Genomic DNA, 13812 nt, shown 5'->3' with positions numbered 1-13812 from the left:
CAAAAACGTTTGTAAAAATGAAAGTTCACTTTGTACTGAAATTCTAATATTTAAAAATTAATCTATAACGATTATTAAAAATGTAAAATATTATACCATACTAATTTATAAATGTAAATACATCATCCAATTATAATAAATAAATAAAAATAAAACAATTTTAATTTTTCATTTTTAAACGGAAAAGAAGGTGACCTATAGAATGAAGACCCATGGAGACCAATGAACCAAATTTAAGTAACGAAACGGTGACCCAACAAATGACCAATACCTATGATTAAAGGGTTACCCTGAAAATTATAATTCGAACAGTCTTCACTGATAGATGGCTGATTAAAAAAAAAAACTACTACAGCTAACCACAGATTGACATATGCCTTTCCAAAACAATGAAAAATTAGAGCAGAAAGACATATCAAAATCAATGAGAAAGAGCAAACAAGATAATCACACCGACATGCCGAAAAAGAGTAACTTTTTTCCTGCTGCTAGAACAAAAGAGACCAAAAAAAGAGTGCGTGGAGTCCCTACGCGCGGAATAAGTTATACTTCTTAGTGATATTCAAAGAAATGCATATAATTTTGTATGAAAGAAAACTAGCGAGAGACACTTTCTTAAATTCACATTTTATAAATTTATTATGCACATTTTATAAACCAAAGTCCAAATCAATTATCATTTCTGGGTTCTGACGGATTGATCCCAGCAAATCATGGGTACTGAAACTCCAACACATTCAAAGAAATTTTAATAACACCACTACATACCCACATACGCAACAAAGGGTAAAATGTGCATAAACATTTAACTCAACCCTTCTCTCGTACAGCACCCTAAATGATAGAAAGAAACAACCAAAGTTCTCGTGTTTGAACAAGTTTTGTTTTGAGCTATATCATGGCTGCTTGTGAAGTATTATTTTGCGTGTTTTATTTAATTCAGTGATCGGCAGCCTAATTAAAGTTTAAATTATTGAAGCACGCATTTTTAAATAAGTAAAACGTAAAATAAAAGTTTTCTAAAGCCAAAATATGCAATTGAAGAGGGTGATACAGTAATACTTCATGGCACTGTCAATTCGAAGCACGCAATAGAAGATACGCCAACAATGGTCAACATCAATGGCGAAACCATTGAATTTACGTATTCAATTGAATATAATTGTTGAATATAATAAAATTATCTTGCCTTAAATTCTAATTAATTTTCCATACAGATATTTCAAACCTCATATAGCGCGTTAAAGGTACGCAAACTTATTGGTGTCACTTATTGTAGCAGCGTAGAACTTTCGAAGCAAGCAAATCCAGAACTATGGAAGCAAACGCTGCTACATCGATCTCAAATCACATTCGAACACATCGAACAAATCATTGGAACGACATGGTTTAGGTGATTTTGAAACCGTTTATCATCGTGACGTGTGTCATATGGGCTTCGTCAATGAGCTAGAGGGCAAAGCAGATGCAGTATTTTTGGACTTACCGGCACCTCAGTTGGCCATACCAGCAACTGAAACATAGAAATCAGAGGGTAAATTTAAGTGAATGTTTGTGATCATAAAAATTTAAAAACTTCTTGTATGTTTAATTAGGAGGACTTTTTTGATTAATTTTCACCTTGTATTGAGGAATCATAACGTTGTTGTATTGCTTTGCAAGGACATGGATTCAATGGAAATTAGTTCAATGGAAATACTACAGCAAGAGCATGGATGTTATGACTAGAAAGTAGCCCATGCTATATTTAGAATTCCTGAAACATAAGGTAATTATTACCAACTTTTATGTTGTAAAAATTCAAATTTTACTTTATATTTTATAGAAACCCTCCACCCATAAATTGGATCAATCTAAATTTAATGAAAGAACAGATCTTATAAAAACTCCTAAAGAAACCAAGAGTCCTCACATAATGTGCGCAGCTTACACTTCCAGCCCGCACGGGGTATCTGACATTTGCCATTCTTTTTCCAGCCTTTGTCCGATAGCAAAAATTGTGCAACTATTCAATTCTTTATACATATGTATATAGTGTAGTACGATAATATATGTATAAAGTAAATATAATAATAAACACCTAAATGGCATGATATTTTCAATAAATATGTAATATAATTAATGATTTTGTTATTAAATTCTCATTTGGGATTATGGTAGAACTAACCGAAAATAGCGGGTATAGTTTCTGCGCTTTTGTGGGTCGCAGAACTGAAAGTGTACGTGGAGTTTTAGTTCGCAGTTTTGGGTCTTTCATCCGTAATAGTACCAAGAACAGTACTGAAAGTGCACATGTAGTTTTGGTTCGCAGTTTTGGATCTTTCATCCGTGATTGTACCAAGATCATTCACAGAATTGTGCAAGAGGTATATATAAATTGTTAAAAGATGAATGTAATGTGCAAGAAAGGGATGAACGATCACACGTACACAATAGTTTCGGGTACTTTTGTCAATTCGCCCTTAAGAGTGGCATAGAAACTTTCATTGAAACTGCTAGTACCACTCCCTGGCATTTCACCGAAGAATTCGCAGATACCTGTCTTGCAGGGAAGTCTATAATATTTACAATTGGATTATGATAACTAAAATAAGATATGAAGTGTCTATTTTATCTATATTTCTCGCGAATACCGTATCAATAGTCGTACCTCCTTTTGTCGTAGGATCATTTCTTCCATTGATCATTTGAAATACAATCATACATATGCGTACACATTTTTCCGAAGTCGTATAAGAAGTATAACTTCAAAAAAATTTAATTTTATTGAAATAAAAAATAAAAAAATTTACTGCCCCGAGTGAGGCTCGAACCCACAACCTTAAGAAATTTGAAAAATTTAATTTTATCGAAATAAATAAAAAATTTAATGCCCCGGGTGAGGCTCGAACCAAGAATGATATAAGACAAGAAATAATGTGCAGATAAAATATCACAATGAACGCAATTCTTAAAATCTTCATTTATAAAATTATCCAATATAATAATGCATATGTATAATTAAAATTATATGTTTTGTTACAAAAAGTTCGGCATTTTGCTAACTTTTTTGTTGTTTGGAAAAGTGAAAAAAACTCTTTATATACGACTTTTTTGTACTATTGTTGTTTAATTCCGCCATTGCGGACTTCTTTTTCAAGTTAATACATTTTTCACATAGAATTTTAAATAATAATTAAGCACTAGCCTTGACTTCAACTCTTTGTTTTGGTTTTATTGTTTTGTACCACCGTGCAATTTGTAAATTTTTCTTTTGTTTTTTGTTTTGCTCGCGTGTTCGGGTGAAAGTTGTCACTCAACAGGAACTCATAGTACATACACATATGAATATGGTTATACATACACATGTGAATATGTCACCAACCAAAGGTAATACTTTCGATTTGCAAAGAAAGTAAATGAAGACTGACTACAAGAAATGATCCTGTGAAGCATAGTCTTAACTTCTCAACGGCAAACGCAGAGAATTTCTACCAAAAGTCACATAAACTAGTTGAGAATTCGCAGAAATGAAATAGAAACGAAAAAAAATATCAAAAGAACCATACGCATAATGTTCGCAAATTTGTTTACATGCATATGTGTGTAAATATGTGCACTTGTAGTACATTTCTTGTAAAATCTTCGTTGCCACGGACAACGAATGACCGCAAATAGTAATTTTTTTGTCACAGGCTTGTAATCAGTGTCGCGTTTTCACAGGCAAAGAGGTCCATGTCCCCAACTCATATTATTATGGATTGTTTTATGTCTTGATTCGTACTAAAATCAATTGTAGTACATTCATATTTGGCATCATATATTAGTAGAATATTTAAATACATTTAATTATTTTATTACATTTAATTATTTGCTAATAGTAAGTCAATACTATCCAATCATATTTTGCGCATTTATAATTACGGAGTGATCACTTGAAACGACTCTGTAAAGCTCGATGTATCGAAAAATCGGCTTGTCGTAAATATGTATGAATATGTATGAGCATGCAAACATATCGATATAATTTTTGGCGCTTGTTTTTGTAGAACATTGCTTTTGATTTTTGGTGGTTGACAAACTTACGTGCACGCATATACAAATGTAAGTTTTTGTGTTTGTTCAATGACATATAAACATGTACATATGTATGTTTATGCATAATGTTGCATGTTGCGCAACAATTATCGCAACCTTTTCCGAACTCGTATAAGAAGTATAACTTCAATAAATAATGCAAGCTTTCTTTACTGGTAACCAATATTCCATAAGATAAGTAACTCTACTCGTCTTGCAGGGAAGGTTGAAGTTGTGTGAAGTATAACTGCATATACATAAGTTTTCCTAGCCAAATTTTTCTAATCTGAGTTGAGTCAAGCGTGCATAACTGGAGCTTTATATACTGAACACAATGACGACGATACGACACGACGTAGCGACGGCTGATTACAAATCCCGCTTTGAAGCCAGCGTCTTCAACATTTTGAAGACGACAGCGACATATCAAACAGCAATTTCTTTGTTGCAGTACTAAAATCTTTCACTTCAATAAGTTTTACATATTTAGTTTAAAGTGAAATTATTTCTGCAAAAAATTAAAAAAAAATGGCGATTTATTTGTTTTAAATAATCGATTGTTATTATAAATGATATATCAAAGCTATATTAGGTTTCTGCTGGCAAAATAACGTCATATTTGTTATAACTTCTGTGTTTGTTATAAAATCTGTGCCCATAAGAACGCGTGTATTTTAATATTTGACAGATGACGCTCGTCGCTTGTCGTCTTCTATGTGTTCAGGACACAAGACTTCAGATGTTCTACCCATTTCGTCTGCTTAAGGTTGTTTACCAGTTGGTGAATCTCCAAATTTAGATCCCTCATGCGGGATCACAGCTTACCTTGCGGAATTGACTTTCGCTAACGATTACGTCCATGGGAATTCTGTGAAGCCGAGCAAGTTAGCTTTGTTGAACTTAAGCTACCTACGGTTGTTCGCAGAAATAAAGTCGGAAGGTTTCTGAATCGAGATAATTATATACAAATGGTTTGATGCGAGAGTTAGCATAGGTCGCCAGGTTATATGTTTTTCAGACCACCGCATACCTCAGAATAACTGAGTGGCTGATTAACTTGGTTTCTTGGATCACAGCAATTTATAAGTCTTCCAGGCTCATGAAATCGACTTGGTTTCTTGGATCGCAGCAATTTATAAGTCTTCCAGGCTCATGAAATCGACTATCTCTTAAATTTTCCTCAGGAGTCCGTTACAGTTAATTGTAAGAGTCGAGTATGTCTCGGTGTAGCTGTAAATCATTGAAATAACAGTCCTTGGCCGTATAATATGCGGATTTATTCCGGCAATATAGAACTGGTTGATGGGGGAATTGCAATAATCGTTTTGTACCTTTCAAATTGCGGGAGTATGAAAGCTCCGGCTCACCCTTAACTTATGCCTTTCTTACATATATCAAGTGATATTTTAAAACGAAAACAAAATTAATTAAGTAACCAAATTTATTCCTAAAGATTCCCAGATTTCCAATACATTTTAGATAATATATCTTTAACCAATTCCGTCTGAATATATGTTTCGCAATTTTACGTAAAGTAAATATTACTTCAGTCAGTGAAAAATGCCTTTTACCGGTGGCAAATGTCCATCTGTCAGTGAACAATTATGTTGTATAAAAACTGATCCATTTTTAAAATACTCCACGCGATGCAAATTCTTAACATCCGATCGAAATTGTTCAATTGTTATAGTTTCAGCATTTACTTTGTTTGTTTCTTCTATATTATTGTTGTATAAGTCATCGCCTGGCATTAGGCTTACGGTTCCATCGGCACATTTCTGGATAACAGGAAGCATTAGGGAAATGCCCTTTGAGGAGCGAACACGTGCAAAATTTATCAATTCATCTAAGCGAGAGAAATTTAGCAGCCTTGATAACTCGTATAACTGCGGAGGAGGAAGATATAACTCTTTGTTAAAGTAATCCCTAATGAATTCCATTGGAGTTTTCCACTGCAACGAATAATACGTTACATATGCGTCTTTAGTTAAATATTAAATAACAAACCGAAAAATTTGCAGCTTCATTACTTTCCAGTATCACACCTGGTGTATCCTCTACCGCCACTAAGTAGAAACCGGTTTCAAATCTAAAAATATGTTTATATAAACTGAATTGGTATTAAAATATAATATATTTTAATGAAATATTTTAAGTGATTTATAGATATAACAAATGTTTATATTTTAGGGAGAAATGAAGTTACAAGTTTAAAAGCGTTTTTAATATATGTAAAATGTATACCTTAGCACCTTTTTTTAAATGTTATCGGCGTAAGCCATGCTGCCCATTCAAACAATGACCATAAATCGGGAACTACGTCCAACTCTTTGCAAAGCGTAAAAAACTGTGTGTGGTCATTGTGTACTCGGTTCTGCCAATAAGCCCGGTCAAAGTCTTCAAAACTGTGGCTATAATTACTGCACAATTTATTCCGAGTAGACAGACGTTTTCGGCAAAGAAGTATTCCAGTCTCCTCAAATGTTTCTCGTAAAGCTGTTATGCGCATTGAAAACTCTCTAATTTCCATATGATAAAAATAATTAAATCAGAATATTTTTAAAAATCATATTGCTTTTACCTTTGCATTTGACCTCTATCATTATTAGTAAATACAGCAGGACGTGGGAAATTGCACCGGAATATATTTGGGTCTGTACTTTGGCTAAAGCTTTTTATGTAATTGAGCCACGAAGGCGAAGCATCACTGGTTTCATGTACACCTCCAGGAAAAACGGCAGAATTAGGAAAGAACGATGATTTTTCAGCACGTTTGAATAATAAAACCTCAAAATCATTTTCGTATAGTAGTAGATAGTAAATACTTAAATCCAAATTATTTCCCAATATCTTACTCGATAATCGCAACCAAAATCTTTAATGTTTTGATTCTTTGCTAAAATAATTAAACTTGCAGACTCTCTCCATTTAGTAGCTACTTTGCTTGCCATTGTTATTTTACTCATGATATAAAGACCAAGGCGCGCTTTTGTACTCGATATATGTTTTGCATGTCCAATTCAAATGCTTAATCAATGATAAAGTTATAATTTAACAGCTGTATAAGTTGTGACATTGCAAATCTTAATTTTTAATCGATAACCGATATTCATGTGCGGCAAAGACCAAGGTTACACATTGAAACTTTAAATCGCCTATTCGTAATTTTTGGGAACGACCAATGGGGAAAGAGTAAGACATTTAGCAAATATGAATAATACAGTCGGGCCTCGATTATCCCTGATGGCCATAGCTCAGTTTATTGTTGTTTGTTTGCGATGATTTCAAATTGTTTGCTTTGATTAAACGCTCTCACAAGTCTGTATCATATATGAAAATGATACTATTGTAAAGGATTTCCAAAATCTGTCGTTTATTCTAAAACTCTCCCCTGAGTTCGATCACTGGATTGTCAAATAAAAGTCACACTTTAATGGCTATAAACTAATCTTTATTTCTAATTCCTTATAACTTAACACTTTAGTACTCAATACTCTACTTAACAACTCTAACTTATAACTTGTTTACACTTTGCTCGACAACTCTCTCCATAGAATTGTCCTCACTCGACAACTCTCTTATCAGAACTGTGTGTTGCTGCCAGCCCGGCAGCGCTTATATAGTCGATTGCTAACATGTTATCGTCACTCGAACATTCTGGCAACTACGAATATCGATGTCTAGATAGATCTGGATTCGATTGTCAATTCTAGTTTGTTCTGGTGCCATTTTCGTTACACTATGTTAACATATAACAAGATTATCTCAATTTACGAGCTTAACTCGAAAAACTGCAATTAAGAGATTTCTCATACAAAATTCCTCTCTTGATAATCCGAGATTATAAAATTATCTCGTTTTATACAACAAGATTTTCGGTGTTATTCCTAGTTTTATCGATAATTTTGCGAAGAAGAGGAGAAATGTCAAATGAAAATGTAAACAAAAATGACCGACAACGAGAGAAATATGTGTAATACTATGTTTACATATAAAAAAATTATCTCCATTTACGAGCTTAACTCGAAAAACTGTAATTAAGAGATTTCTCATACAAGATTCTTCTGTGTAATACAACAACAAATGCAACACATTTGACAATTGATAATCTCATTTGGCTATATTTAAACAGCTAGATTATTGAACGAGCTTAGAACGAGATTATTTTCATATGTAAACATACTATTAGTTGGATTGGAAAGCTCCACACATGCAAACAAGCACATTACACGCCTTTTTTAAGAAATTGTATTCATTTCTTGCATAAGACGACGACACGACACGACGTAGCGACGGTCGACTACAAATCTCGCTTCGAAGCCAGTGTCTTGAACAGTTTGAAGACGGCAGCGACGTATCAAACAGCAATTTCATTGTTGCCGTACTGTAACTTTTCACTTCAATAAAATTTACTTATTTTGTTCAAAGTGAAATTTTGTGTACAAAAAATGTATAAACAGGTCGATTTATTTGTTTTAAATAATCGATTGTTATTAGAAATGATATATCAAAGCTATTTTACGCGTCTGCTGGCAAAATAATGTCATACTTGTTAGAACTTTGAATAATTTCACATTTCACATATAGTGGCAGCTCTACAGCGGCTATTGTCGTCGGCAAAATTAGAAACTTTTCTAATTTGGCGACAGCGAAGACTTCAATTCTTTTGTCGCGAAGTCGTGCTATTGCCTAAAAAGCTGTGCCTGTAAGAATGCGTGTATTTTAATATTTAGATGTCGCTCGTCGCTTGTCGCCGTCAAAGTTTTGTTCTCATGTTGTTTGTAAGATATAAAATTAAACGATATAGGGTTGTAAATATCAAAGTGATCAGGATGACGAGACGTGTTAAAATCCGTCTGTCCGTACCAGCGTTTACTTGAGTAAAACTTCTGATATATTAATGAAACTAAACTTCGGGAATTACACCATCTTTCATATAATGATTTTTGTTTTCTAGTGGACTTTGTGCCTTTACATGAGTCGAGTTGCATGTAATTTTAAAGCTCTTTTTTCGCAAAAAATTGTTGAGTTTATTCTGCCCTGTACTCTAGTTATCAAATTGTCTGTGAGAGATGACCAGCATAATAAGGTGACATTTTTTTTTGTTCTTTAATCATGTAAAAAATGAAGCACATTCGAAAAGGTAATGCAGCATGTGTATAATGTTGAAATATAAAAAGTCACCATTCGAGAAAAGAAAAGAAAACGCTCTTAATAACATTAAACAAATAAATTGCGAGAGTATAAAATGTTCGGTCACACGCGAATTTAGCCCCTCCTTTCTTATTTTTATTTCTGTTTCTCCATTATTTTGACAAAGTAGTGGAATTTGTTTACAATATCAAATGACAATTTAGAGCTGGCCAAATATGTCTTCCAATAATATCGACTAAACTAGAGCAGACATCGATTATAATGAGTGGAATGTAAGTTTTCAAGAAGTTTTCAGCGAAAACTGCGATTTCGTTTGACAGATTTTGCATGGATGAAAACACAAGTTTTCGAACGGAAACCCTTTTTTCAATAGAAACATGTTTTCAATGCCGGTCCGAACGTAGTATAAGTTTATATTTTCGGTAGTCTTAGACCGTTTTCACACGGGCAATTTTTGTCGCGGCAATTCTTAGTTTTATAGGAGAGGGGGCGACGAAGAGAAGAGAATTTCTCTCTCTCTAGCTTCCCGTGGTCGCCCCCTCTCCTATAAAACTAAGAATTGCCGCGACAAAAATTGCCCGTGTGAAAACGGTCTTACCGTATAAGTCTGATAGTGTTACTATTAATCCCTTGTAAACAGATTTTTAGGATTATTGATTTCTTTCTTTTGTGTCAATGCTATCCAATTTTATAGATCTCAAACTTGGTATTAATTTTATGCAGCATTTTGAGGTACTTACGCATTAACGCAACCGCAGCAATTAGAAAGTCCGAATAAGCAATTTCTGAATTGGCGGTCTTCGCAAAATTTTTCGGTCTTTTCAAAATTTAACTTAGCTTTCGAGCTGATGCTTGTATTCACCAAGAAATATATTATATTACAGGGTTTAAAAAATTACTTAAATTTCGCTAAAAAGCGAAATATATTAAGTAATTATTCCAATAACACAAAAGGCATATGATAAGTTTATTCTCTAAAATATATTTACTATGGAGACATCATGTAAAGCAAGTTCATAATATAATAAACATTTGGGAGTAAAGTGGTTTATTTTGTTTATCGATAGCAGTAGTTTGTTTACGGTAAACAAATATATATTAAAGCGATAAATTTAGACTTTAAGCATATACGTCTGCATTAAAGGAAATAATTAATCTGTTATACAAAGTGAAGTGAAATATGGAGGATAAGTGTTCTCAAGTGTTATACAGACCATCAGCTACCGTTATTATCGCAGCAGATAAACAGATTAAAGCTTATCCGAATTTTGAGGTAATTCCATGCATGTTTAATTGATTTCTAACAAAGGTTAAAGGTAAGTAGTTTTTTTTGTAGTTCAAGGTCTAACAATTTAATAATGTATAAGTTTCGCACTCAAGGTCCAATTGTGCATACTTGACGTAGCATAGGCCACGATTCCGATTACTTTGGTGGTCGGGGTTTGACAACTCCGATCGCTATAAATGGGGTATCGGGTGAAAGAGGAGGCTCTCCAGAGCAGGAATAATATTATTTATTGGACTTATAGTTTTTGAAATATTCATGTTTAAAAGTCCAATTTTTGCTATAAATAACACATGGTATTTCACACACTGTAACGCTATTTTTTTCACATTTTTCACTTCACATATTGAAAATTACACTATTAACATTCAATTTAATACAAAATATAGATTTATTTAAAGTCTTTAATGCAAAAATTTCTTATTTTAAAAATCACTTAGCACACTAATAGCTGAAAAGGTTTCTGTGTTTACAATTATGTGGAGACCGAGCGTTGCCACATGTTAGAAACCATAGATGATAGATTTTTTAATGACTGTGTTTTATTTATTTGCATATCATAGTTTTTTGTCGTAGAACTTTCTTCTGCATCAAGTATGTATATAAATTTTCGCAAAAAAAGAGGAATTTTCGCAAAAAGAGGAATTTATGGATGAATTTATATATAGTATCTACAATGTGGCAGCGCTCGTTTTCCGCATAATTGTAAACACATAAATCTTAGAGTGAAAATTGATTTTTAAAATAAGTAATTTTTGTTTAATAAACTTTAAATAAATGTTAAATTTGCATTTTATTGAATGTTAGTAATGTAATTTCATATATTTGAAGTGAAAAAAGAGCGTAAAATGTGTGAAATTGCTTGTTGAAAATTTTTATTTTTTGATCTTTAAAGCGGAATATCTGGAAAACTAGGCATCTGCGGTACCTATAACCCAATATATTTTTTAATCCTCTTTCCAACGGTGTCCTCAGATCGCGGCGCCATAGTAATCTGAATTGTGCCTAGCATAGTCATACATGAGTACTGTTACATAAAGAATCTCTTTAATAGGCTTTGTATGTATTTGATTACAGAACGCAGAACATGAGTTGGATCTTTGAATTCTAATACTCCAATTATGCAGACTTGACTTAGCATTGACTGTCACATAATAAATCTTTTTAATAGGCTTTGTATGTACTTGATTACCGAACGCATGACGTGACTTGGAAGTCTGTTCAATTTAGAATTCTAAGTTACGTTGACATTTGAACAGTTCTCTCTCTCTTCTTGTTTCTATTTTTATTCTCATTGCATCAAATATGACACAAGAATATAAAAAAGTTACGATATTTAAGCAAAAATACGAAAAAACTTTTTTATCTTTAAATATACAAAAAGTTTTCAAATATAATTCAGCTCAAAAGGTAATTTTCATACATTCAAACAATTTATTTCGTGAGAATTTATGAGTGTGGGAGCTACTCAACTGTCCAAATGTTATGTTCTACTGGTCCCGATATTTTTCATGACTAATGACATTAGGACCAATACTGGTTTCCTAACCATCGTTTATATAGTGTATGTACGTTAGTTTTACACATACAATCAATCAGTGATAAAGGGATGTCCAACTTATTCCAGTGTGAGAGCATCAAAATTTTCGTTTTTTATAACATTTTGCTTTGTTACTAGATCAGACTAAATACTAATTTTTGGGCATTTAAATTAAAATACCCAATTTGTATTATGGTTAAAAATTATTATATACTGAATGTTAAATATAAAAATAGCTTATTTCAATTTCATTTAGCGATATAATGGTATATTAAAATAGACTGCTTTCGAACTTTCAGGAATAAATAAGGTCAATTACTAAGTGTCAACTGAGAATTAATCAATTTCTTTTTTAATTTTCCATGAAAAATTAGTTTCTCGATGCTGCAATTCTCAAAAATATTCGTAAACCACTATTAAATTTCGCATTGAAGTTTATTGTTTTAAGTTCTTATTAGTGATCTTGCACGGCGGTTATAAATGTCTCCATCGCATTCTTTTTTGGCAACATTTCATTGTGGCCTTTCCATTTCCCAACTGCGAAACGTCAAAACCTCTCCATCCAGTCAATTGTCAAAGTCGAGGAGGTTTTGACGTTTGATATTGCGCTCTCACTTCCAGTGAGATGATAGTTGGACATCTCTTTATCTCTGCAATCAATTGTTATTACTGCGTAGAAATGTGTATGCCAGTCCAGGCCTAACCACTTTCCGCATAGGTTTCAACACACGTGAAGTACCAACACCAACGAACATGTATACGTCATTTTTGAAAACTTAATTCGTATTTCCCAAACAAAAGAAAACTAGTTATCTCATTTATTGTTCTTATTTAATGAATACGAATCATGATTCAATTATAAAAGGTTTGGTAAGTAAACAGCTTTTTCACTCTTTTTTGACAACCCTTCTGTGTTAGCAAAACAATATTTTGCCTGAAAATTGTTAAAAAAGTTTTAAATAGTAGCAGATATTTACCTATGCAAGGGGTAGACAATATTGTTTCATTCTTCTATGTATTTTTGGAATTTATTTTGTTGACATTTGAATTTGATATTGCATAAATTCAAATAAATTGTTCGATCAAAACCATTTCGTTTAAAAACATATTTAGTTATTTATATTGACACGATGATTTATTGTCTATATTTATTGGATCTCAGTCTTTTGCGATTGAAAAAAACTTAAAACAGTCGATGGCCAAAACAGCGCTGTTTCAACTACATGCTCGAATATTTCAAGACTAAAATTATACTACGTTCGGACCGACATTGAAAACCTCTTGAAAAAATAATTTGTGGATTGTGGAACCAAAGTCGTTCTGACCGACATTTTGTGTTTTCGATGTGTTTTCATTGACAATTCACAAATTTATTTGTTTTTTTTTTACAATGAAAATGGTAAGATTTAGAATCTTTAATATTTGCTTATATTTATCACGACAAGAAAATTTTAATAATTAAGGTATTGGCTATGAAAAGCCAGATAAATACCTTGCGCAACGATGATTCTTCAAGAGAATTGGTGGAGACTCTTACTACCCAGCACCTTTGACTTGCAAAAAAGATAGAAGAGTTGAACAAACAACGTTTAATCCTATTAGGTATAATAAAGGAACTTGGGACGCCGATTAAATCATGTTGGACAAAAGTTTGTATAGGTTTTTACTGATGCAAATGTTTTCAATTAAATATAATTAATTCCTGCAACGTAAGAATAATTTTTGGGAACATGATTGCCATCGAAATAAATCTGTGTTTTTTAAAGAACATTTTCGT

General features: G+C 32.7%; 2 protein-coding genes and 1 long non-coding RNA gene across 8 annotated transcripts in view; 2 read left to right on the top strand and 1 right to left on the bottom strand.

The window, feature by feature from the left end:
- The first annotated feature begins 3989 nt into the window (after positions 1–3989).
- LOC128920064 (uncharacterized) lies at positions 3990–4642 on the top strand. Its single transcript, XR_008470193.1, has 2 exons — positions 3990–4083; positions 4277–4642. It is a non-coding gene; the product is annotated as an uncharacterized LOC128920064 (long non-coding RNA).
- Positions 4643–5479: 837 nt separating this feature from the next.
- On the bottom strand, positions 5480–13030 carry LOC105220083 (acyl-coenzyme A diphosphatase NUDT19). 5 transcript variants are annotated; one of them, XM_054226318.1, is made up of 6 exons: positions 13013–13030; positions 6912–7083; positions 6638–6843; positions 6309–6575; positions 6064–6166; positions 5480–6008 (listed from the first exon to the last, which is right to left on the bottom strand). In XM_054226318.1, exons 2-6 carry the CDS (start codon positions 7020–7022, stop codon positions 5607–5609), a joined length of 1089 nt encoding a protein of 362 aa, XP_054082293.1. In that variant the 5' UTR covers positions 7023–7083; positions 13013–13030; the 3' UTR covers positions 5480–5606. The 5 variants fall into 5 exon arrangements, with proteins under 5 accessions (XP_054082293.1, XP_054082291.1, XP_054082295.1 ...); XM_054226316.1 differs by lacking the exon at positions 13013–13030 and adding an exon at positions 9951–10169; XM_054226320.1 differs by lacking the exons at positions 6912–7083; positions 13013–13030 and adding an exon at positions 9951–10169 and having other exon boundaries at positions 6638–6779.
- Positions 10247–13812, top strand: part of LOC105220082 (acyl-coenzyme A diphosphatase NUDT19) — a 31491-nt gene continuing 27925 nt past the window's right edge. The window contains exon 1 of one of the 2 annotated variants that reach the window (XM_011196485.3): positions 10247–10483. In XM_011196485.3, the coding sequence (XP_011194787.1) occupies positions 10391–10483 (93 nt within the window). In that variant the 5' untranslated portion in view covers positions 10247–10390. Of the gene's footprint in view, positions 10484–13176; positions 13435–13812 lie in introns of those variants that run through there. The other variant, XM_054226322.1, reaches the window with a different exon arrangement.

The sequence above is a fragment of the Zeugodacus cucurbitae genome, chromosome 3, assembly GCF_028554725.1.
Source record: "Zeugodacus cucurbitae isolate PBARC_wt_2022May chromosome 3, idZeuCucr1.2, whole genome shotgun sequence".
Classification (NCBI taxonomy): Eukaryota; Metazoa; Arthropoda; class Insecta; order Diptera; family Tephritidae; genus Zeugodacus; species Zeugodacus cucurbitae.
This window is presented reverse-complemented; position numbering and strand designations above follow the sequence as displayed.